General features: G+C 39.6%; 1 protein-coding gene across 1 annotated transcript in view; it reads left to right on the forward strand.

Moving 5' to 3' along the window:
* LOC310937745 (transmembrane protein 132C) overlaps nt 1-24049 on the forward strand; it is a gene marked incomplete at both ends in the record, with an annotated part of 137246 nt that overhangs the window by 66720 nt on the left and 46477 nt on the right. Inside the window, one exon of the mRNA XM_083902085.1 lies at nt 4373-4519. Coding sequence (XP_083758211.1) covers nt 4373-4519 — 147 coding nt within the window. The remainder of the gene's footprint in view (nt 1-4372; nt 4520-24049) is intronic.

The following is a 24049-nucleotide window of genomic DNA, read 5'->3' on the forward strand; positions in this document are numbered from 1 at the left end:
AAATCTAGATGAAGGCTTGACAGCCTCTGTTAAACACCACCACATTCTAACTACATTTTCAATCATATTTGGTTTGTGTTCAGCTAAGTTTGTACTAACGTTTGTATTCACCATGTGAGCATTGTCACTGTGATCCTTTTGAATGGTCAACATGCTCAGTATTAACTAAAGTACCATGCTCAATGGAGCTCAATACATGTATTTTGTATATGTTTGTGAATGTGCTCTCTATTTGAAGGCTTGAATTCCCTAGTGTAGCTTGAATTTGATCTTCCATTAGCATTGACTCATTGGTTTTTAACCTGCAAACATTGGGTGGTAACAAGGCCAAACTGACCATTAAGTCAATAAAAGGTGCACCAACCATTCTCCAGCAACCACTCTGTGAGCGCCGATACGGTCTGTTGAGTAAATACTGGTTTCCCTGTGAGACCTAAACTGTGTTTAAAACATCCTGGAGCCTCACTGGAAGCCAGTGATAGACATCCTGACCACTCAAGTGTAAAGAAACCAGATACAAGACCCTGCTGCTCCCGTTGGGACATGAGGAGGAATGTGTAGGAGCTTTTGCGTTACAGTTGTGTGCTCACTGTCAGTTTGTTTCCTCTCAGCACTTCCATCCGCCCACCCTGGCAAAAACAATGGATCGTACATTGTAAAGGAAAAAGTCTATTCTTGGATTCATGGTACATTGTGGTGTTCTGGAATTCCAAATGGAAAATATACCATGTTGTGATCTACTTTTTTCTTATAGTAAATAGGTAAAAGACATTTTCCAGCTGTTCCAGTAAACCCATCCCCTCCTTTTTCAATAGTCACCTTCCTGAAGGAATAAAACTCGCTGTGTTTGCTGTAGCAACAATTCAATCATCTGCCTTTGCAAATCTGGAATGACATCCTGTCATAAAGAGATAAAGAATGAGGATAGACGAATAGATGCTGTCAGTTTCCGTAAGCCTAAAAGCTTTTGACTATCATCCTCTTGTCAGGAGTATGAAACTAGGAAAGAAAAATAGAGAACCAGTCACAAAACAGAGATAAGATGGTTCTCATTCACAACAGTATGTGCTGGTGTTGTTACAGTTCATCTCAGGTGTTACATGTTTTTGAAAGATGGAAACCGACATCGGTCAGTGTGATGTTATTCGGGGCAAGTCACAGGATTTATGACTACATGGCTATTGCCGAGACTGACAGGGATGATCTTATCTCAAATAACAAAAAAAACATTGTGTAGTCTGGGATTTAAAATGGCATTCAGGAATAAATATGTGAATATTGTAGGCCAAGGATTCAACTTCAGCAGCAGGTGAGCCAACAAGAAAAATAGCTGGTGTATAAAATTAAACAGTATAAATCAATTATCACCAGTGTATTTCTAAAATGAGGCCAATTATTTTTCACTTTAATTCGACATTATAATCAAATCCAGACAGCAGCTAGACCACTTTACAACTGGGACCGAGTTGGTCATTCAAGGGAGGTGCAAAAGTTAAATCCCACCCTAACAGACAATAGCATGAGGCGTTTTGTTTTGACAACAATTACACAGTGACTGACATGACGTCACTTTACTGTGTTGAAATTATGCTTAAGTTTCTGGTTGCAAGGGCGTAGCTTTGCATATGGACCGTGGGGACATGTCCCCCCACTAATATTTGGAGAAAGACAGATTGTCCCTGCCAATATTACAGACGGGACAACGCTGTGAGAGGAGAGCGACAGCGAACGTGTCACAGTCGAGCAGAAACATAAGCAGAAGGGATGAGAGAGAGAGAGAGAGAGCACAGTGTATGTTCGGTTTGATTCCTCTGTCAGACGTTGCGCTCGTGACTCTTCCAGTGACGACATTCTCTGACCAATCAGTGGCCAGCTGTCTGTTGACATTGCATTTTAGTATCAGGAACTATCACAAAAAACAAGTGGAATTTAGTCAAGCTGAGTTCGTGCTCAAACTGTATCATGGAAAAGCAACAATAATGCATTCCCTTGCCCTCATCTTTACCTCAAACATCACCGAAATGCCTGACATCACCCATAAAAAACAGGTTTCAAGCCTCAAAGAGCCCTTTAGAGACATGAGGACCAGCCAAAATGTCCTCACAAGGTCAAAATGTCCCTTTCAAAGATAGAGTTGTCCTCATAGCTTACTACAGACATGTAACACACAAAAGGTTTATCCTCATTAAGATTATACTCTCTCTCTCATACATACTCGCAACACAAATGCACACACACACACATGGATTCAGAGTGAGCCTTTTATGTGGAGTTTATCTTTATTCTTCTGAAGACGGGAAACATACAATCCTTCATATTACCCATTTTGGTTTCATACAACCCCCTTCAAAACATGATAAGACATCACATCAAAAAAAAGCAGCTTGACTGGAGGGCAGATAAACTCATTGGCATACAGACAGGCAATCACATAGGAAACGTTAAAGTGCAGCAACAAATTCAAGATGAAAGCATAGTCTTATCTTCGGTTTCATCTTCATCCGGGTAGGAGAATTGATTGGGTTCTCTGTAATAATTTCGTTTTTATCCTCAAACCTGAAATGTTGCCGTCCCCTCCATCAAATCGCGCTGCATATTACACTTGAACATTGTTGACACCCAACACAAAGTGGTGCCAATCGCCACACAGGCACTCGTGTTTGCACCAGTTGTCGTTTTTCCTGTCTCATACCAGTGTTGTTGTGTAAATAGCAAATTCACTGTTTAGCTCACCATGAGTGTTGATCCTAAAATGAGATGTTTAGTTGTAGCGGTATCACACTGTGATACTGTGGCAGTGGATAGCCATGTGCAAATATCACTCACCAAAAAAACAGAATACAGAATCCCACTGTTATTTTAAATGTGCATTATCAAGATAGTAATAAAAACCCACATAAGCTGACGCTGATAAACACAGACTGCTGGTATACAAAGTTAGTTAGTATCTAATTTTCAAATCTGTTTGCAAGTGCACCTGGTTTTAAACAGGACTGATTGGAAAACTGCATGGTACATTTAAAAGAAAAAGAAGTGAGTTTTTTAGTAGTTAGTTATTAGTTAGTTATGGAGGTCTACTTACATACATTAACTTGTTTTTATGGTCAAAAACCTCCTAGTTGCTGGAAACAAGCCAATAGAAATCTGTGCTTTTTGAAGCACTTGTCATTTTTCAGACATAAATCTTGCCGAGAAGACAGACTGTCTTGTGATTGGCCAGTTCCCGGAAGTGACATATTCAGCACACCCGCTCTCAGAAGCGCAGCTCCCCCCTCTGGAACGGTGGATGCACTGCTACTCATTGTCAAAACATTGTTTTAACAGTGTTTAAAAATAGCTTCTTCACGACTCCCCGCCACAGTCCCTTTTATGACTTTGACCCGGAGTCAGAAGACACTGTCGCTCGTGAAACACCTCCACAACGGACGTTATTCTTCTTCTGCGGTTCAATGTACGCAACCGGATGTGCCCGGACTAGTGCCCGGAGCAGGACGATCTGATCCGAAGAACCGCTGTTTACGTAACCGGACCGGGTTTTTTCCGAGATCTCGCTGAGCCCGAGATTACAATAAAACACAGCGTTCACAGCAGTGGCTGAACTGTTTGTTTAGAACCTTCAGGGCTTCTTAAACAAGGTAATGATGCAGATACAAACTAAAAAACAGTGTTAATTGGAACTTCCGGTCTAGGTCCGCTTTAAAGAGTGCACTTGGCACAGTTTTGTTTCGCTGTTTCAGTTGTAAATGTTCGGGTGTGCGCTAATGCACTTTAGATCAGGTCCAGGTTGGTAACATTTCAGTATATCCTTTCCAACAAGGGCTGCCTTTAAGGCAGAGTTTAATTCAAACCTTTGACATGTTACTCCTTTGTAGTTCACTGAGGACAGAATCATTTTGCAGCAGTCAAAGAAAACGTTCTATAATGTCCCTTTGCATATTCTTAGGTAGTGAATGCGTTTCATATGAGGTAAATGTGGGAGCGAAGTGGCATAATGACGTCAGCATGTTCATCACAGATGGCAGGAAAAGAAAGAAAGAGTTTTTTGTGCATTTTAGTTGATCAGATTGTGAAACAAAAATGTTAAATAAGCAGATGTGTTGTTACTGGAACATGCATTTGATATAAGCAACTTAAAAAAAAACAATGTGATCCAAACGAAGATAACAGCTGTGGCATCTTTTGAAGACAACACATTGCAGGGAACCATCTGGATAATGTGATGGGATGAAAATCATTGTCTTTTTCAGATGCAGCTGCTGTACGTGGATCAGCCGGCTTTGTTCAATTATGAACTGAAATGATGATCTTTTTAGGAGCAGAGGAGAATAATCTGCTTTACACGATCATAAACGTGTGTTTCTTTTCTCCACAGAGTTAAGTTGAAAGAAGGAGTGACATTTCTTGGAGCCCGTCCCAGCAACCCGACACAGTGGATCGTCAGCCAGGATGTGAGGAGCGAGGGCCACAGGGTAGTGACTCTGCACTGCCGCAGGAAGGAGGCTGGCTATGATCAGCAAAGGTAAGCTTACTTTACATTATTTCATACAAACATATGTCTGTGTTTGATTGGGTTTCAGCTGGTTACTTTGACCTCCTCAGTTTAGTTTTATGTTTTGCTAACTCAGATAATGAACATCTAATACAGTGAGAAATAATTCACTGATCCATTCTGAATGACTTGAGTCCTCCGCCTGCAGTAAATGAAGTTAGATGGATCTCAATCGTGCGGCAGAATTGTTTGTTCTCGTAGTGTTTAGGTTTTTTACAGAAAGTCGCTAGATGAGTAACGGTCGTTGTAGTTGTTGTTTGTTTGCCTGCCCTATACACACACTAATACTGACCTTGGCTGTAAATCCAGCTGCTGGCTCTCCGCTCCGCTATCACAACTGAGGACCCTCGCACGCACACACGCACGCAATCACGCACGCAAGCAATCACGCACGCAAGCAGCATTGTCATTCCTTTTCAGTTCACAAAATAATTTTGTGTTTAAACATAAACAGATGCATTTCTTTGCATAAGCAAAATGCTTCTTGCTAATGAGGAGTAGCTCTCTCTCTCTCTCTCTCTCTCTCTCTCTCTCTCTCTCTCTCTCTCTCTCTCTCTCTCTCTCTCTCTCTCTCTCTCTCACTCTTACCACTGTCCATGGTGCTGAACCAAAGCCCCTGAACATGGTGCAATTGAAAGTGTTTGAGCGGCTGGAAGTCAAAAGAAACTTGAGATCTCAACTTTCCAAAAAATGATGAAAAAAAAATATTATTTAAAAATGTTTTTTGGAAAGTCGAGATCTTGAGTTTCCAAATCCAGGTATCGGGATCGGATCGGAGGTGAAAAAAAGTGGATCGGTGCATCCCTCCTGCTATGCATATGTGTTTTACAGGGGATCCAGGTGAACACAGATTTCATCTTCATTTTCATTCACTTTTACCCAAGTTGCAAAGGCCTGTGTCATATCCAGTGCAACGTTATGATGCACATTCATCTTCTGCCTGTTAGCATGGCAAATTATGTTTTAGAAGTTGTAGAAGTATTTGTGATGTGGGGCAGAATCCTGTTGGCTGGCTTCTTGGATCCCAGATATATCCGCTAAAGTTAATGTGAAAGAGGCTTAAGTGATGTTTCATTTGCTTAAAAGACACATTTGACTCAACTTAAAATGGTGGTCGGATTTATAGATATTGCAATATCCCCTCTTCTTTATGTCTTTTTTTTTTTTTATTCGCATATACTTATTTCCCCAGCTGCCTGCGTGCATGAGTCATTTTGGTCATATCCTATTTGCATTCATGTCCCTAAACTAATCTGGCAGGAAGGAAAGTGATTGCCAGCACTGGAAAAAAAAAAGGTTGCTGTGTTAATGAACTGCTGATTGAAGACCTTTGTGTGTTTTAATGGTTTTCCTTCTCGGATCAGGAATTAGTTTTGATGAATCTAACTTTCTAGTGACAGGTGTAATTTTATGGATTAGAGGCAGATTTGGAGGCAGGAGAAAGCTTCACTTATTTGCTCTTGTGCTTTCGTTCCACTCAACAAATTCTAAACCACTCCCTGGAGAAAACTACGATACTTGACACTGCAACTGCAACTTTATAATCAAAGTTGTGTCGGGGTCATTTAAGTGTAGCACAGTCTGTGAAACGTGCAATTTAAATCCGTGGGTTCAGTGATTTGTTTGGACATGCAGCTATTAGTGGATCCCTGGGAGGAATGATCACAGTGTAACTACAGTTCTACAGCACATAAAACAAAGATGGCTGTGCCTCCCTTTTTTGAACGGCTGTGGCTGTAAAAATCTGATGCAGCTTATAAAGATTTTCCTCTACTGGCATTTCGTACAGTAATTCCTTGTGTTATCCCACAGTCAGTGATATGTTGATACTGTGCTCAGATCTCAGCTGTGTTTTAACATATATATTATTTTTACTTCACTTTTTTTTTTACGTCATTTTCAAACATGTGGGAAGTCAAGGTTGCCTCCACACCTTCCAATCACTTCAACCTCTGACACCTCAGTCTAATATAAATAAAATGAAGGATTCAGAAGGATTCAGCAATATAGAGTGATGCCTAATATGCTGATCATCTTGTGTGTGCCTTATCAATCCTGGTTATCAATACACAATAATGCCCAGATTCATTACATAATTACACAATTATACAATAACATTGACAAGGATCTAATATTCAAAATTGTGGGTGAGTGTGAGTAGTGTAGCTTTCCACAAACTGCACAAGCACAAGTGAGCGACAACACTTTGCAGCTGGCTCCTCCGAGTCTCTCTCATCCTTTTATCCTTTTATTATGATTGTTGAGACGCACACACACACACACACACACACACACACACACACACACACACACACACACACACACACACACACACACACACACGCACACACACATAATGTTAAAGTAGTAAAATCATGCTTTATTGATTTACTAATTGAAGGAGCCAGAGACAAGAGTGAGCATATTCAGTCTAATCCTTGCTGTTTGGGCCATGGATCGTGGGCAGCTTCTTAAGCCCCACAGCTGTCAAAGTCCCTTCACAGAGCAGACTGAAGACGCCCCGTGATGGCTCCATAATACACAATGCTCCAATTTTTTCTTTCGTCTTGTCTTCCCTGCTCCAAGTCGTTTCAGTGAAGCTCTTTTAGAAGGGATTAGACGTACTGTGGCTCTGTCATCTGTTGAGATGTCTTTCATCCTCCTTTCTTCTCTCCACTACTTTCTCATATGGGAAAATAATGGGGTGTGTGAATACTGTGGGTCAAAACATTTGGAGCTATTTACAGTTAAAGATTTATTTATTTTTTTAGCAACAGAAACAACATATGTATCCTTTTATTCACATATAAAGTCTGAACTGAGCCATAGAGCCTATCTGCAATGTCTTTGACCAGTGACCACATCATGCTTTTGCTTTTGTCCTCTTAAAAGGATGCAAAAACTTTTGAAATTAATTCAGCAAACTCAAATGTAACCACAAAGAAATTTTTTTAAATCTTACATTGCATACACTATATAAAGCCACATACACTTTAATCATCTCTCTCTACTTCCTCTGTCCTGTGGTGTCCCACAGGGTTCAGTTTTGGGCCCACTGATGCTCTCTATCTCTCTACTGTATATATGCTACCTTTGCGACAGATCATAAACAGTTTTAATATACATCAATGCTCTGCCTGGACGCCATCAAAGACTGAATGGCAGGACATTTCTTACAATTAAACACGAGACGAGAGAGAGGTTTGAATTCTTGCTCCAGGCAATATTACACTGGAGATTAAACAACATATGGAGCCTTTCTCATCTGCTCTCTGTTCAAGATTAAGAAACCTAGGGGGGACATTTGACAAGTCCCTGTCATTTGACACACACATCCACCAGTTATCTAAATCATCTTCCATCTGCAGTTTGGCTTCTCACTAGGTCAAGGTGGCACTAGGGTTGCCATCCATCCCGTAAAATACGGAATCGTCCTTTATTTGGTAATTTAATGTGCTTCAATACGGGACGTGATTTATTCCGTATTTTCTTAAATGTCCAATACACTTGTCTGCCACACATATCAACACTAAATCTAAAGATCAATTAAAACACAGGGAATATTACGGCCAGCAAAATTGTCGATCTACACAGGCAAAATGTAGCACGCCGCGGCTCCAGTGCGCTGTGCGTGTACTACTGTCACGGTTGCCTTAACGACAGACGCCACACATCGGCGTTGCTCTCATTTAACTAAAGAGGTCAGCTCATCTGATTAATCTGTTATTCCCTTAATTGCAGCACCAAAGCGTCCTCTACACAAAGGCTGAGACCACGGAGTGAAAACAATGAAGTGCGCTGTTACGATGTCTGTTAACACGTTTTACTAAGATCTACTCGGATCCCCTGTACTTCAGCAAGACTGTACTCGATCTTCGTCATAAAGATCGGTATTTTTGATGTAAATATAAAACAGCGTGTAGCGAAATGAGCCAGTCTGCGTTGGATACGGAGAAGCGCAGAGCACAGCACCGTCGCACAACGCAGGAGACGGAAAAGCCTCAGTGCAGGTGCGATGGGCAGGAAAAATCACTCCCATCCTCAGCTCTCTCCATTGGCTCCCTGCGATCTAAAGGATTCAGTTTAAAATGCTCACATTCATGGACCATTGCATGGCCAGGCCCCCACCTGTTTAGCAGACTTAATTCACTTATGACAGCCAGAACCTACTCTCTGTCCCCTGTCCCCACTGTCTAGAAACCTGTGGTGAGCTTTGGAGTGTGTTGCCCTTAAATGTGGAATGCCTCACAAATCTGTCTCAGTATTTGTTTTAAATGGCAGTTGAAGATCCACATGTTTAAACAAGCATTTGGTTTTAACCTTCTGTGCCGATATACACTTTATTTTATCTCCTGTTTTTTATGTTTTTATTGGACTTTTGTCTATACAGCCATGCTGTATGTGTACTTTTGTCTGTGAAAAGAGCTATACATTCGTTTTACTTACTTATTTCTTGTAACATTTCAAAATCCCCATACCATTTTAACATGGCTGGAGAAAAAGTTTGGGCACCTCTGTAAACTTTCATGATTTTCCTTTATAAATCATTCAGTTAAATATATCATATAGGAGACAAACACAGTGATATTTGAGAAGTGAAATAAAGTTTAGTATTATCAGTATTATCTGTTATGAAAATATATGTATTTTAAGTTTAATTTGTAGCATAGTCATTTGAAAAAAATCACATTTGTGCTGTGTCCTGTTTAGTTGCTCTATTCAGTTTTACCCGTCATTTTATTTTTTCTTACAGCAGTGCCAGCTCAGTGAATGCTGAGTAGGCAAAGGTAAAATAAAACAAAACAAAAGCACTTTATTTTCTACCTGACTAGCTGATTGTATTTATTTGTTTAGCATACACAGGGGAAACCCACATGTGCTTTAAATAAAAAACAATAAAAAGATACAAATAGAATTGGCAACCAAGTATGTGATACAATCGCATTGTGTCAACATCGTATCATCGCAGCCGCAGTCCCCGTTGTGAAACGTTGTTCAGTAATTTGTATGAAAAATGGTTTAGCAAAATAGTAGTCTTGTCAGGGACAGGACACATAAAATAACACACACACACACACACACACACACACACACACACACACACACACACACAGTGTGTGGACGCAGTCGGATAATGCATCACGCAGTCGGAGAAGCACTGTGCTGTCCTGGGGGGGGTTAGACCCCGCTGATTAACACTCAAGACCCCCTGAATGCCTCAAATACAAAATTTAAGGGGGGTCTAAACATGTTACAGTGTAATTGGAAAGCATGTTTTTTCCTAAAGATCTTTTTAATTTCAGTTTTACATATATGATCTACATACATAATACACTTTGCATTCATTCTTAAACAGACAAAATGTCAATTATTTTATTTCTAATTGTGTATTTTTAATGTTTTAATAATTGCTTTCCAAATGGCGCTGTGGAAAAGGCCCACACAAGCCCTCATCTGACAGGGAAGAAAGCCAATACTGCAGGGTGGCACCTGGGGTGCTGAAACAGTATTGCGCAACAAATGGGAGATGGGGACCCCCCCGATTATTAATGGGTATTTCGCACACTGCGGAGAAGTATACTGTGGCCTTTAGCTGATGCAGCAGAATTACTCTGAACACCCATTTAAAACATTACATAAAAACAGACACCATTGTGCTGCACTTGTCATCCATTTCTGCCTCCTGCTATTTAAGCTTTCACGTTGAAATGTTTTCTGTTATGCATTTTTGACACAAATTTAATCATGCATTCTTTCTAGACACTCTTTTGATTATGTTTCTTGACCATGCAGACATCAGTACCTGCACACTTTCCCCTGACTGGTGACATGTACATTAATAAAAGCAATACTTAGGTGACAGTTTTTAATCAAGCGTTGCGACAGCATAAAGAGACTTTGTGCTTTTGACAGAAAATAATAGAGCCCAATTCATCCTCAAGTAAGTGCCACCAAACGGCTGATGTCGGTTCTTTTCAACCGTCCAAGATTTTGTCGTGACATGTTTTGATGAAAAGTCTGATCTGCTCCAGCTGTGCTGAAAGTTGGGTCACACGCAGTAAAGATTCAATTTCAATTCAATTGTATTTGTATTGCAGCGAATCACAACATTATACACAATCAGTGAACACTGGACCCATCAGTGGAGCGAGAAAAAAAAAACCTTTTAACAGAAAAAAATATATTTCCCAAAACCAGACTCAGATGTGCAGCATCTGCCTTGACCGATTGGGGTGAAAGGGAAAATGGGGAGCAGAGGAGAGGTGGGGTACAGAAAAGACAAGAGGGTTAACAGGTTTACCCAACATTGTTACATGTGTGTGAAGCTGGTTAAAAAAAAGGCAATGAACACAATTGACATCCAAGTCATAAACTAAATAATAGCCTAAGCTAGATTATACCACGGGTATATTATGGCCTTGGCCACTTTAACCCCAAATTATAAATTAGCCTAGGCCAGAATATAAACCCTCTTGTGTAAAGAGGTTTTGATTGTATTTACACAAGAATTACTTAGACTTTTATTACTTCAAACGTGAAAGCCACAATCAGTAAAAAGAAGAAATCTTGTTTTGACAATGCATCACATCAATATAAATATCAATATAAGAAAATGTGAAATGTCAAAAGTGTGTTAGTAATTAGAGACTTTTTGGATAAATGTATGAAACTTACAAAAGTAGATGATTTTTGATTAGGTTGCTGATGAAAAAAGCTAAATATATAGAATATCCCAGGGTAAATACCTGTTCCTGTATTAGTGAATGAATATACCCCCAAAAACTATTTGGTTTTTTATCATTAGGAATTGGATATATGTTAATCTTTTGGGATATTGTTGTGTTCATCAAGTGATCAACCATTAGCTACACTGCTTTTAAGCTTATACATTTATTCTATTATAGATCAAATCTGAGCTGTAAGTACTGTGAAAAGACAACTCAAGAGTTTGATGTATTTATTTACCAGAAATTGCAATAAAGCAATTTTTTTTCCAGATATAATCTACAAAGATTAACATCATTTAATAATACATTGGACAGCAGCGTACTGTAGCTTCAGTTTCTCCATTTATTGAATAATAATCACAATAATTTGTGATAGTCTTTTTGTGTGATATCTTCCTGTCATTTCTGTGACAGGTGGATATTTCCAGTGATGTTGCTCCAGTACAGCAAAGAAAAGTGGGTCCGTCTGGAGGAGGACAAAATTGTTATGTGGAGTATGTGCATTGGCTGAAGTGCACTTTGGTAGATTGAAAAGTTCACTCCGTCACAATTAAAAGGGAGCCCTTTCAAAACAAAAGCAGCCGTGCTTCCTCAGCATGTCATAAGCCGTAAGTGAAGTCCTCAGTAAAAGTGCAGTGACTTGGCCTTGGTAGTTCATTAAGACTGTCTGGGTGCAGATGGATATCTCTTGTGAGCTACTTCTTCATTAATCCCCCACACTGCACCGAGCAGATACATCACACACGCGGTCCACTCAATAATGCAACCCCACAAGAGAGACGGTGGAAGTGGGGAAGGGAGAAGCCAGCAGGTTTGGCGCATGGTCACATTTAAAAGTGTCCCCCCCCCCCCCTCCCCTCATATTCTAATCAGTCTCATTGTGGCTTGTTTACACCGTTTGAACTCTGTGAAACACTGAGTTCAGCATCAATCTTTACAGACTTGAACTTGCCCAGAGCTGTCTCCAGCAGGGAAGAGCAACATCGACATTAAAACTTTGTCCTTCTAATCTAGATGAGATAAACTTTATTTGTCCGTTATCAACGGGGAAATTCAAGCAAGGGTTAAAGGAAGTTAAAACAGAAAAATAACTATAGTCTATGACCATTATATACATGGAATGAGGGCTAGAGAATATTGCATGTTGCAGGTAGATTCATAGATGCATTTAGCTGGTAATGCTAATGAGTCAGCATCTCAAACTATAGTGTTAATTTTTATAATAACAATAATTGTGACTGGATTGTCTCATTTATCGATAATTAACCTGTCAACTGCAGTGCAATTCAGTTTATAAGCGGGTGAAACTTGCAGTTGCTAAGTCTACCCTGTAAATCATATTTAAAAAACCGGATATAATCCCCTTCGTTTGCTGGCTGACGATGACTTAAAGGGACACTGTGTAGTATTTATGGGTTTATATAACACAAAATCCACTTTTTTATACATATTATGTGCTCCTGCATTGTCTAGTCGCTGTATAATAGTTTTTGTTTCATTTTCGTAGTGTTTCAAAAAGTCATGTGAAATAACATGGTCGCGGGCCGCTGTTGCATTGCCACTGTTAGCAGCGAGACACCATGTTTCTACCGGAGCCTGTAAGGACAAACGCGAACAAATCAAGCGTCGCTTTACTTGTAGCAGAAGTCCCGCCTCCACTCTCTCCGCTTCGTCTGCTACGGCCGCGGTAGCTCGCCCTCTCCCTCGCCTCACGAACCTCATCTGCTGACACGGAGAAAGACGACGAGGACGACATTTGACCGGCTGCGGATACCGTAGCGCTCAGGGAAGGGAGGGGGGGAGCAGAGGAGCAGTTCTTTGTTGAAATTTCAGCCTCTCCTCTAGATGTCACTATAAACTACTTACTTCACCTTTAAGAGTAATATGGAATAGTCGGCAGGAGGCAACTCTGCAAAAATATGTTTTTTGAATGAAAGTCTATGGGAAAATAAGTCTCACAGGATTCTTCTCACTGAATTTATAATGTCACTGAACACTTGAAGAGATAAAAGCGATTGATGCCTTCTAAGATAGAACATTAAGTCAGTTTTGTAAACGATGTTCCCATTTAGTAATTAGAAATTGCAGGCAACGTCTCTGAACGGCTGAAACCTCATCATGGCGCTGTCCAATTCACAAAACTCCATGTTTGAAAAATGGAGTTCAGATTGACATCACTACCGACTCGGTCTGTCCTGAAGAAGCACCGCTGATCAGAGAATGTAGTATAATATTGTCTTGTAAACACGACGATGGCTGAAGCTTTTGCCAAGCGACCATCACCGTCACGAAACTACGTTCAGTGGCAGAGATGACTCACATAAAGTATAGCACCTTTAATGTAATAAAACTCAAAGTCCATTAATCTCACTATAAAAACACATGACTTTGACTCTAACTGGACTTGTAAATCTCATCATTGGGAACGGGCAGGATCCTATAGGGGGAAAAAAAATCATAGAGCTTTATACATAAACGGGTTAGATTTGGCAGCGACTGCACAATTTATCTAAATTTCAAAGTCTAGAGAACATTTATGAACGTAATTATTTATAGTATGAGACGTTAACTGCAAAACCAGAATGAAATAGACGACCTAAGACAGGTATGTTAGTCCTCGAGGCCTCTGAGAAACATTGTGGCTTGATTGGCTTTATTTAACAGCAAATAATATGTTTTAAACAGAAACACGGGGGCAATTCTACTTACACTACCAGTCAAACCTGGTTTTTCTTTATTTACATTGTAGATTCTCACAGAAGGCATCAAAACTATGAATGACCACATATGGAATTATGTAGTAAAAAAAAAAAAAAAAAGTGTGAAATAACTCTAAATATGTTTCATATTTTAGATTCCACAAAGTAGCCACCCTTTGCTTTGATTACTGCTTTGCACACTCTTAACATCCTCTCCATGAGCTTCATGAGGTTGTCACCTGAAAAGGTTTTCCAACAGTCTTGAAGGAGTTCCCAGAGATTCTGAGCACTTGGTAGTGTATATATGTACACTACCGTTCAAAACGTTTGGGGTCACCTATACAATTTTTTTGTGTTTTCAATTGAGTCACACTTTTATTCATCAAAAGAGTTGCAAAATGAATAGAAAATATAGTGAAGACATTGACAAGATTAGAAATAATGATTTTTATTCAAAATAATAACTTTGCCCTTTCGTCAAAGAACCGGCAAAACTGTTTTCAGCTGTGCTAACATAATTGCACAGGGTTTTCTAATCATTCAATAGCCTTGTAACGCTATTAGAAAACACAATGTACCATTAGAACACTGGAAATGGGCCTCTATACACATATACATATGTACATAATCCATTCAAAACCAGACGTTTGCAGCTAGAATAGTCGTTTACCACATTAACAATGTATAGAGTTTGTATCTGATTCATTTAATGTTTAATGTTTTTCATTGAAAAAACTCACTTTTCCTTCAAAGTAAGGACATTTGTAAGTGACTCCAAACTTTGGAATGGTATAGTTCTACATCTATTCATCAAATGTTTACGTTGTTATTTCAATGAAGCAGTTACAGAAACCATGAACTTGAATTCTCCATATTTTCCTCAATGTTAAACTGAAAGAAAACCTGCAGAGGCATTAGAGCTACATAATGCTGTATACGTCAAGCCAGAAATTAAACGGCCCAATTCCATTATTTTTTAGGAGCCAACAGGATTTTGAACATGGCAATCTTAATGCCAAAACTTTTTAATGAATCAGTGGATTATTTTTACTGTACATTCTCTTCTCTAAGTGCGTCACTTTAAACTACACATCCGTCCACTCTATTTATATATATATATATATATATATATATATATATATATATTCTTTCTCTATCAAGATGCAGTGGACACTGGAAGTGTTACTCATTTCTCCAATGTAATGTTGATGAGAAAGGAACATTAAAATTGCAAATTTAGGGAATAAGTGTGGCTGAGGTTTTTCTTTTATCAGGGCAGAGAGCAGCGATGTGACGTATTCTGTGTCCCGGGACAGCCAGCTGCTGACAGCAGTGAGCACTGATTACATCTGACTGTTCTGGCTGTTCCTCTATTCTAATGAACCACTCATGCAGCGATAACACTGAAGATGTCTGATTTGTAATGTGTACATAGTCTGTGATCATGAAGTTGCTAAGGTAACCCATGTCAGGTGTATGGCCACATTACACTGACTCGTCATGAAAAGCCTTGCTGTATTAAAGGGAGATGGTGGTGAGCTTACAATCAATCATGTCACGTCACAATAGATCATGTCCATGAAAATGTGGTAGTGGCCAGCACTGTGTCATAGTTAATGCACTCAGAGAGAGGGAGACAGATTGTGGTTTGCATGTGTTCCAGTGAGTTCGTGTGTGTTTCAGATTTATCAAGGTTTATGAGTGAATATCCTGCTCTTAGATGTTAATCCCCCAGAGGATTAGATTGTGGCCGTCAGTGTTTGTGAGCTACATTATCTTTTTGTTTCATTAAGAGGTCCCTTAAATAAAACACACTGATGTGTTTTTAATTAGTTTTTTTTTTATTCATAAGTAGAAATGTTTGTGATTTTATTTATCCAAAAATAATCTCTGTAAAGTTTTCAATCTCGCTCTGACATGCAGTCACGACACATTCAATGATTTTACTTATTAAGATCCAAACAAGGTACCCCTTAATTAAGTACATACAATTTTAAATTGTTGATACACATCTAAACATGCAGTAAACTGTAAATAGCTGCCAGATTGTGACAGTTGTTTTGGAAAAATGGGCAAAAGCACTTGACTCACAGGACATTTAAGAACATTTAAGAACATTTTTCTGGCCCTTTTTAAGAGAACAATCAGCAAAAAAGGCCAGACAGACATTTTGAGGATTAAGTGTTAAGGAACGACAGACCATACTAAGCAGTGTCATAGAAAACGAATATATATATAATATATAGGTTAAGGATGATAATATATGTACAAATATATGTGTATATATATATACATGAATATTTATCATGTCTAAATGTTGCACAACCTTACACTTTTCCTCAGTCACCGCGGCTTTTATTCAAGGGAAATCATCGCGGTGACAGATGCTGTTTCATTGATCAGTCTTTCTCATGGTGGTTTGGGTCTGGAGACTGGACAAAACGGTTCACACTCCTCTCTCCTCTCCACACACACAGTGAGCTGCAGGATTCTCTCGACACAAGCCTGGATTTTGCCTCTCGGCAAAAATGCAGCTCATGTCTTCACAGAAAACAATATTTTCTAACGAGCTTTCAACTCGGTCAGTTTGACATTTGTATCTAAAACCGCGACTTTACACTGCGACTGCTCAACCAGGGGAGGATGTACTGAATGCAGAGAGAGAGAGTGAACTTTGATGTTGAAAAACACATGCACAGTTCTTTAGAAATGAGGTTCCGCCTCATTAGGACCAGGTTTTGGTCTCCATGAGGACGACCAGTCCGGGCAAGGTTACTGTTTATTCTGGAGAAGGTTCTGCAGATCTCAGACACGGAGGCTCAGTCAGGACTTTGAGAATACAGTTCACAATCAATATTACATACATCAACAATATATGATAAAAAAAACTCTTCAAAATTCTTTGTAACTTGATGAAAATCATTGTTCATTGTGGTAGCAACAAAATCACAAAAACAGCCCACATAATCCTGGACAGACTGGTCAATCATTAACAATGAATAACAACAACAAACACTGTGCATTGGCTGCATGAAATAGAACAATGAGGCTCCTGCTTGAAAAAGATGCTGGTGTGGGCCTGTCGTACTGTAGCCAACGCATTGGTGGCATTGATGTGCCTGGAATATAATCTGGATATGTGTTTACTGCTGTGTCACTGCTGTCAGATGCACATGAAGGAACACGGTGGCTGTAGACACATAATCTGTAGCAGCTCGGAGGCCACTTCATTTCACCTCACCTTTGTTTCCCTGCTTGTAAGAAGTCTCACAGCATGTGACTCTATTAAATTCTTAATGTCACTTAATGAAGTTTTCATTGAAATCCATTATGGAAACTAACAACTTTTTTTGTCTTGATATAATTAAATTATATCAAGACAAAAAAAGTTGTTAGTAAATTTTATGTCATCATGTAATAAACAAGGAAGATTATTATGAAGACTTTTGTTTTTATAGGACAACATATCTGGAATTATATTTGTGTCAACATTTTCAAACAAAAGTTTGAAATGTCACCACCCCAGGTGCCACCCTGCAGTATTGGCTATCTTCCCTGTCAAAAGCAATTAATTAAAAACATTAAAATGAAATAATTGATTTTAATTTGTCTGGTTATAAAGGATAAGAAAGCATCCAAAGTGTATGATGTATGTAGATCATACTGTATATGTAAAACTGAAATGACAAAAAATCTTTAGGGAAAAAACACGTTTTTCCAATTACACTGTAACATGATTAGACCCCCGTCAAATGTTGCCTTTGAGGCTTTCAGGGGGTCTGTGTTTCACACAGTGAATGAGACTCATGGTAAAATGAAAATTGTTGCTGTGCTCACTGAAGGAAGCACCGGGAGGCAAAGTCTGTTGACATGGAAACGTGACATTGTCTCCTGGCATCTTGACAAAACAACTGTTTGTTTCTAACAACATATTTGTCTTGTCTGTGTTTTCCTCGTTCAGCTTTGTGCTTCTGATTAAACCAAGTTTATTAATGACACTCAAAATTTGACTCAGAAACTCCCTCTTAGAGGATTTCTCCAAATGACTAGGCAGTGGCCTGCAGTTGAGCTCCAATTAACCTCAGTTTAACTTGGCCATCAAGACGATTTGGCTTTTAAACTAAAGCCTATTCGACCTAAAGAAAGTCCTGGTCCGGTGACGACGCTGCCTCATTTCTCTAACCTGCACAGAAGAACAAAAATGAAACGAGCCTATTAAAAGATAGCAGTAGAGGTATAGGAGAAAGAAAAGGGTGCACATGCACAGAGGGAAGAATGTCGGAAAAAACACAAATGAAGCAGATTCAGTCAACCAGAAGACAAACGCGCGAGTCACATCCACAGGAATGCATACTAACCCTGACAAGCAATCTTTTGCTGGTGAAAGCACAGAACTCAGTCCGGCTGATAACATGCAGAGAAAAGTAGGATTCCAACTCAGTTAAGCGGGACTCGCCAGCGCTGACGTGTAATCAGGTAGTGTGGTACGTCCCGTGGGAATCAGCAGCTGGGCCCCGAGCGTCCACAGTCCAGCGGGACTGGCCGACCACTTCGTGGCTGTAGATGAGGTGCCACAGTCTGTGCGTGTCACGTCGTTCACCACCCGCACATTGTGTTGTTAGAAGGATTCAAGGTTCCACCTCAGGTGACAGTGAAGTGTCGTGTGCAGACCTTGGCTTTAGCCGTGACTTTACTACCTGCAGTTCCATACACATGATTTGCTATTATTAGAAGTCCTCAATGCACCGCTGTATGTTCTCCGTGTGTCTCTCCTGGATGACACACGGTACACAAAAGCATCATTGTCATGTAAAATAAGCAGCTTAGTTCTGTCGTCTCTTCTCACTCAACTCTTTGCAAGCCTCTGTGTTCAGCTCTGCATTTCTGAATGCTTGTGCTTGAATGTGTAGACGTAAAGCTATCTTTCTTTAATTAGTCTTCAGATTTTACAAGTGAGTGCGTCCAATTATGGATCAATGTCTCATTTCTGTTCATGCAACGTTGTTCAAAACGTTGTAATTTCTTCTCTTCTCACATCACACTCCTCAGCTGATGATCAATGATTATCCTGCTGATACAGGATGTGCACCGGTAGGTTTTTTTAAAACCTATTTATGGATTTATGGAAAAATTCTCCACAAGTGACTTGTCGGGGAATATTGGGCTGATGTTTTGTGACATTTCTCTGGTGGTAATTTAACATTTAAGCTCAGAAATGAATACCTTTAAGTGCTCTCCTGACTTGGAGCCGGGTGATTACTCGTTGATGGCACGTTGACTCTGTTTTAAAAAAGGCCTTTATGTTCTGTGCATTCAGTTCCCATGATAGCTGCTCAGAGGTTTAATATTCCCCAATCTTGCTGTTAATTGGCCTGAGATGATCAGTGTTTCACACACACACACACACAGCATAATAACTTTATTTCTTATTGCTGTGTTGCTGCAGTGAATGAGCATCAGATCCTGGTGACATAAATCAATGCAGATGCAGACTGGCACTTTGTTATTACTCAGCACTTTTTTTTCATCAAGCTGCCAATGAGCTGATTTTTTTATTGTTTGATAACTATGGCACAGATAACACTGGTCAACACCAAATGTATTGTTTAATTTTTTTAGCTGATTTAGGATCATTTCGATGTGCTGAATCCAAAAATTTCAAGCTTGTCAACAAAGCTCCATATTTGTTTTTTTACCGTTTTTTGTTTAGATGTACGGGTATTTTCACGTCATATGATGCAAAATTCTTTTATATTTCTTGCATTAAACAAATTCTGAAGATTTTGCATCTGCCAACTTATGATTTATAGTTTTTTTATATATATTACAAGTGAATGAAATGGCTTCGACTAGAAGATCTTGCAAAAATAAGCTTGACGTATTCTGCTACATCAGCGGTGAATACACCTAACAGGAATCTGATAGAAAACTTTTTCTTTTTTTTAAACCTTTTTTGGATGAGAAATATTAAGGAAAATCAACTGATAATGTCACAAAAATGTAAAAACCTTACCTGATTGAGAAAAAAATATGTCATTTTTGGATTCAGCGGTGCAACATGGTCCTAATTCTGTTGCGCTAGGCAACTTACAAATTATTATTGTTTTTGTAACCCAGTGTAATCAGCAGTTCATTTGAGGTGACTTTAAGATATAATTCCGTACTTTAAACTCTCAGAGGTAATTTTTGCTCAAGGAAAAGTGGTTGTCAGTGGAGAGGCAGACAGGAAACATGAGCAGGGGAAACGTTGAGTGACACAAAAAGTGTCCTGTTGTAATCAGATGTCAGAAAATGGATCTTCACAACTATAAGACCTCTCTTATACATTAAGTCTGCTGTAAAAAGCAGCCTTCACATCTCCTCACAAACACTGTAATTATTGTAAAGCAGCCCAGGCACTTGTTATATGACTTTTGACTATGTTATTAGTTTTTTTTGCATGAGATTAAAAAAAAAAAAGATTATCTGTGCTGCAGTTACATCATCATTTATATCTTTGCACTCTTTTCTGATGCTGGCTCTGATCTCCCCCTGCTGTTACAGCAGATTCAACATGTTTACACAACACATGCTCTTTGTGTCGAGCTGAACCTTTCACCCTTTTTTTTTCCCCACCCCAATTTTGCACAGCCTATAAGTCGGCGGAGCTGACGTCTCAAGTTGCAATAGAGTACCATTGAACTGATAGTCTGGTCCCCCTGCTCAATGACTCTTGTGTGTTCTCCAGGTTCTGTTGCCATGCCAACACTAGCAGAGCTGAAAGGACCCAGGTTTTGTGAGTCTTTAAGGAGTTTTGCGAGGAGGAGGAGGAGGACAGGCGCTGCCAGTGTCACAGCACCTGCAGGTGCAAGGTCACACCCACAGATCAACCAAGCAGGGCATCTACGTATGTTTACAGGGGGGGGAGGAGAGATCACTTTATCTGCCCACACATTTAATCACTGTCCCACGCCTCAGTGTCTGCTGCCCCCTAGTGTGATTGTGGACAGCGAGCAGCTTCCCTGGCCATTCCTCGTGGTTAATTCCTCTTATCCAAGATGAGTGCTATAATGTGGGGAAAATTGAGTGTAACTGTCAGGACAAGTAGCAATTTATTATATTGCAATTTGCTATTCTGATAGCTTTCCTATGGACGAGACACAGAGCTGTAGAGTGCAACTGACTGGGAAGTGATGTCTGCAGCAGAAAAGGTCCGAGGTCAATGGTGATGATAACAACCGTCATTTGAGATTTACTTTGGCTGATAGACTCTAACGACGCTGCACTGCAGAGGAGCGTTTAGTTTTGATGAGGCTATTGTTGGCATGGTGCATTTAATAACTCCAAGATGAGATTTTGTTGTCTGGGAATAGACGTGCCACAGTTTGAGCTTTACAATGCACCGACTGTGCCCTGTTTCCCTCACGGCAATCTGGATCAAGTTAAGGGACAAATATGATAATGGAATATTACCCCTTCTGACATTCTACGTCCTTCTACTCATTACCCCCCACAGACAAATTGACGTTTAAGTATCTGTTAAGCTAATTGTCTGCAGATGCTTTACCTCCGTGTTTTAGCCTCTTTGTAGATGCTGACCTAAACATATTTATGTCATTGTTATTTTTTGAAATACATGTCAGTGATTTAAGTGACAAAAACCAAACTTAAATTGAGACTGAACAATTAATTCATTCCATTTTCCCATGTACATTTAATTATGTGTGACAGCTTTTATGACATAGGCAGAGAGAGAGAGTGAGTGTGTGGGGGAGTTGAATGTTTTAGCTGGTGAAAGCTGCACAGCACTGTTCAGGTAATCGGATATTTGATCCCCTTATTGGCTTTGACGCACATGGCCAGAAGCTCTCAGTTTGCAATGATGCCTCATTATAATCGTATAATTAACAGTCCTCAGCCCATTTTCTTTGTGCGCGTGTTAGAAAAGGGGTTAAAGAATAAATGATTAATTTAAAGGGAATCTATTGCTTTTTAAAAGTGGGCTATAATGTATGCAGGTGCAGGTTATTTGAAATTTAATAGCCTGCTCTTTTTTTATGCACCCCTCAGGAGAACAAGGTAAATGAAAATTACATCCATGGGATTTATTTCTTGCCAATTTAAAGAATAAATGAATATGATGTAGAACACTTGTTTAAGCATAGGTCTTTTTATTCTTTTATCATTATTTATTGTTATTGAAATGGACACAGGGAGAGAGTCATGGAGAGAGCGATATGACACACTATGAACATTGATGTCAATGGGGAATGAATTACCTCATAATTTGTTAAAAGTACAGCAATTTATGTAAAAGATTGGTACAAGGTGTGGCTTTAAATTTGAATAATGGTCGAATTTAATTAAAGAGAAATGATACAATATTTGAGTAAATTGCCACAATTAACACACCTGAATCTCCGTGATGTGGGTCTGCCAGGAAAAAAATCTAACTTTTTTGTTGCATATCATGACTCTGACAATAATGTAGGAATGAAATGTGGAACAGTTTCTTTGGTGAGAACTGTTGAGGAGTTTTGGAGAACAGTGAGTGCTGAGTTACGTTGAAGGAGATGATTTGAATGTTCTTATCCAAGGAGAACTGAGTCGTGCACACAGCCTGACGCTAACCTCCAATTCTGAAGATCAATCCTCAAGATGACACATATGATCATCTGTCTAATGATCTTTAACATGTTTCATCAGAATCATTAAGAAACAAAATGTTTTTGGGAATAATCTGCTCTCGAATGAACACAGTAGCTTTCTCTTAGCGCCAACCTTGAAACTAGCTCAGTTTGTACAATAACATGTTCTCTTAACAAGCGTAATTTCCACTAACAATGGCATTGACAAATACTATTAAAGAGTGAATGAGGATAATTAATTTCCTTCGCAAGGACAGCGTTTAAGTCGGAGAAGAACTTCCATTATTAGAGTAAAATTATTCTTCCTGTCTACCTTAATTCAGGTAGAATAATAAAATAGTAATATATTTGTATTTATATTATTATTTATAATCGCAGTCGCCAAGTGTAAATCATGCAAAGACACGGCCCAGCGATACACAGCAAACCCCTCCCACCATGTCACAGACCTTGACCAGCTACAGCAATGACAGTGGTTCAAACCAGTCTCTGAGATCACAGTGGCTTTTTCAACAACAGCTGTTCATCTGGGAAGAAGAGGGAGGGGGGAGAAAGGGAAATACAACATTTGAAAAATGTGTCAGAGATCACAGATGACACTGCTTCAGTAAATGCTCAGTCGTCCATGTTTAGACAGGAAAAGTTTTCAAAAGTATGCTCCAGTGCAGAAAACTATGACAGTGTATTCTGGCCACACTGAGGAAAAAAAGTCAAATATTACAACGTTTATTCTCAAAAGATTGACTTAATTCTCATAATATTACGACTATTCTTTTTTTTCAATATAGCCCTAATACTGGAGGATGTTGTTGTAAGCTTAAAGCGGACCTAGAACGGAAGTTTGCTGTTTTTTGGTGTGTATCTGCACCATTACCTCGTTTATGAAACAAGCAGTTCAGCTACTGCTGAGAACACTGTGCTGTGTTGTAATCTCCGGCTCAGCGAGATTTCTGATAAAACCCGGTCCGGTTACGTAAGGAGCATTTCTCCTGAACATCGGATCTTCCTGGTCCGGGCACTAGTCCGGGCACATCCGGTTGCGTACATTGAACCACAGAATAACGTCCGTTGTGGAGGTGTTTTGCTTGCGACAGTGTCTTCTGACTCTGGGTCCGACTCCGGGTCAAAGGCATAAAAGGGACTGCGTGTCGTGAGGAAGCTATTTTTAAACATTGTTAAAACAATGTTTTGATAATGAGTAGAAGTGCATCCACCTTTCCAGAGGAGGGAGCTGCACTTCTGAGAGCTGCTGATTACGTCACTTCCAGAGGGGGGAATCGGCCAATCACAATACAGTTGGGAACGCTGTCGTTGGCTGGCCAATCACAACACAATCTGTCTTCTGGGGGTGAGATTTCAGTCTGAAACAGCACAGCTGAGGAGAGCTTCAGTGAGGAGAGATTTCTACCGTCTTTCTCATTAACAGCAACTAGGAGGTTTTTGACC

This window comes from Microchirus variegatus, assembly GCF_963457635.1.
Source record: "Microchirus variegatus genome assembly, chromosome: 16".
In the NCBI taxonomy this organism is placed as follows: Eukaryota; Metazoa; Chordata; class Actinopteri; order Pleuronectiformes; family Soleidae; genus Microchirus; species Microchirus variegatus.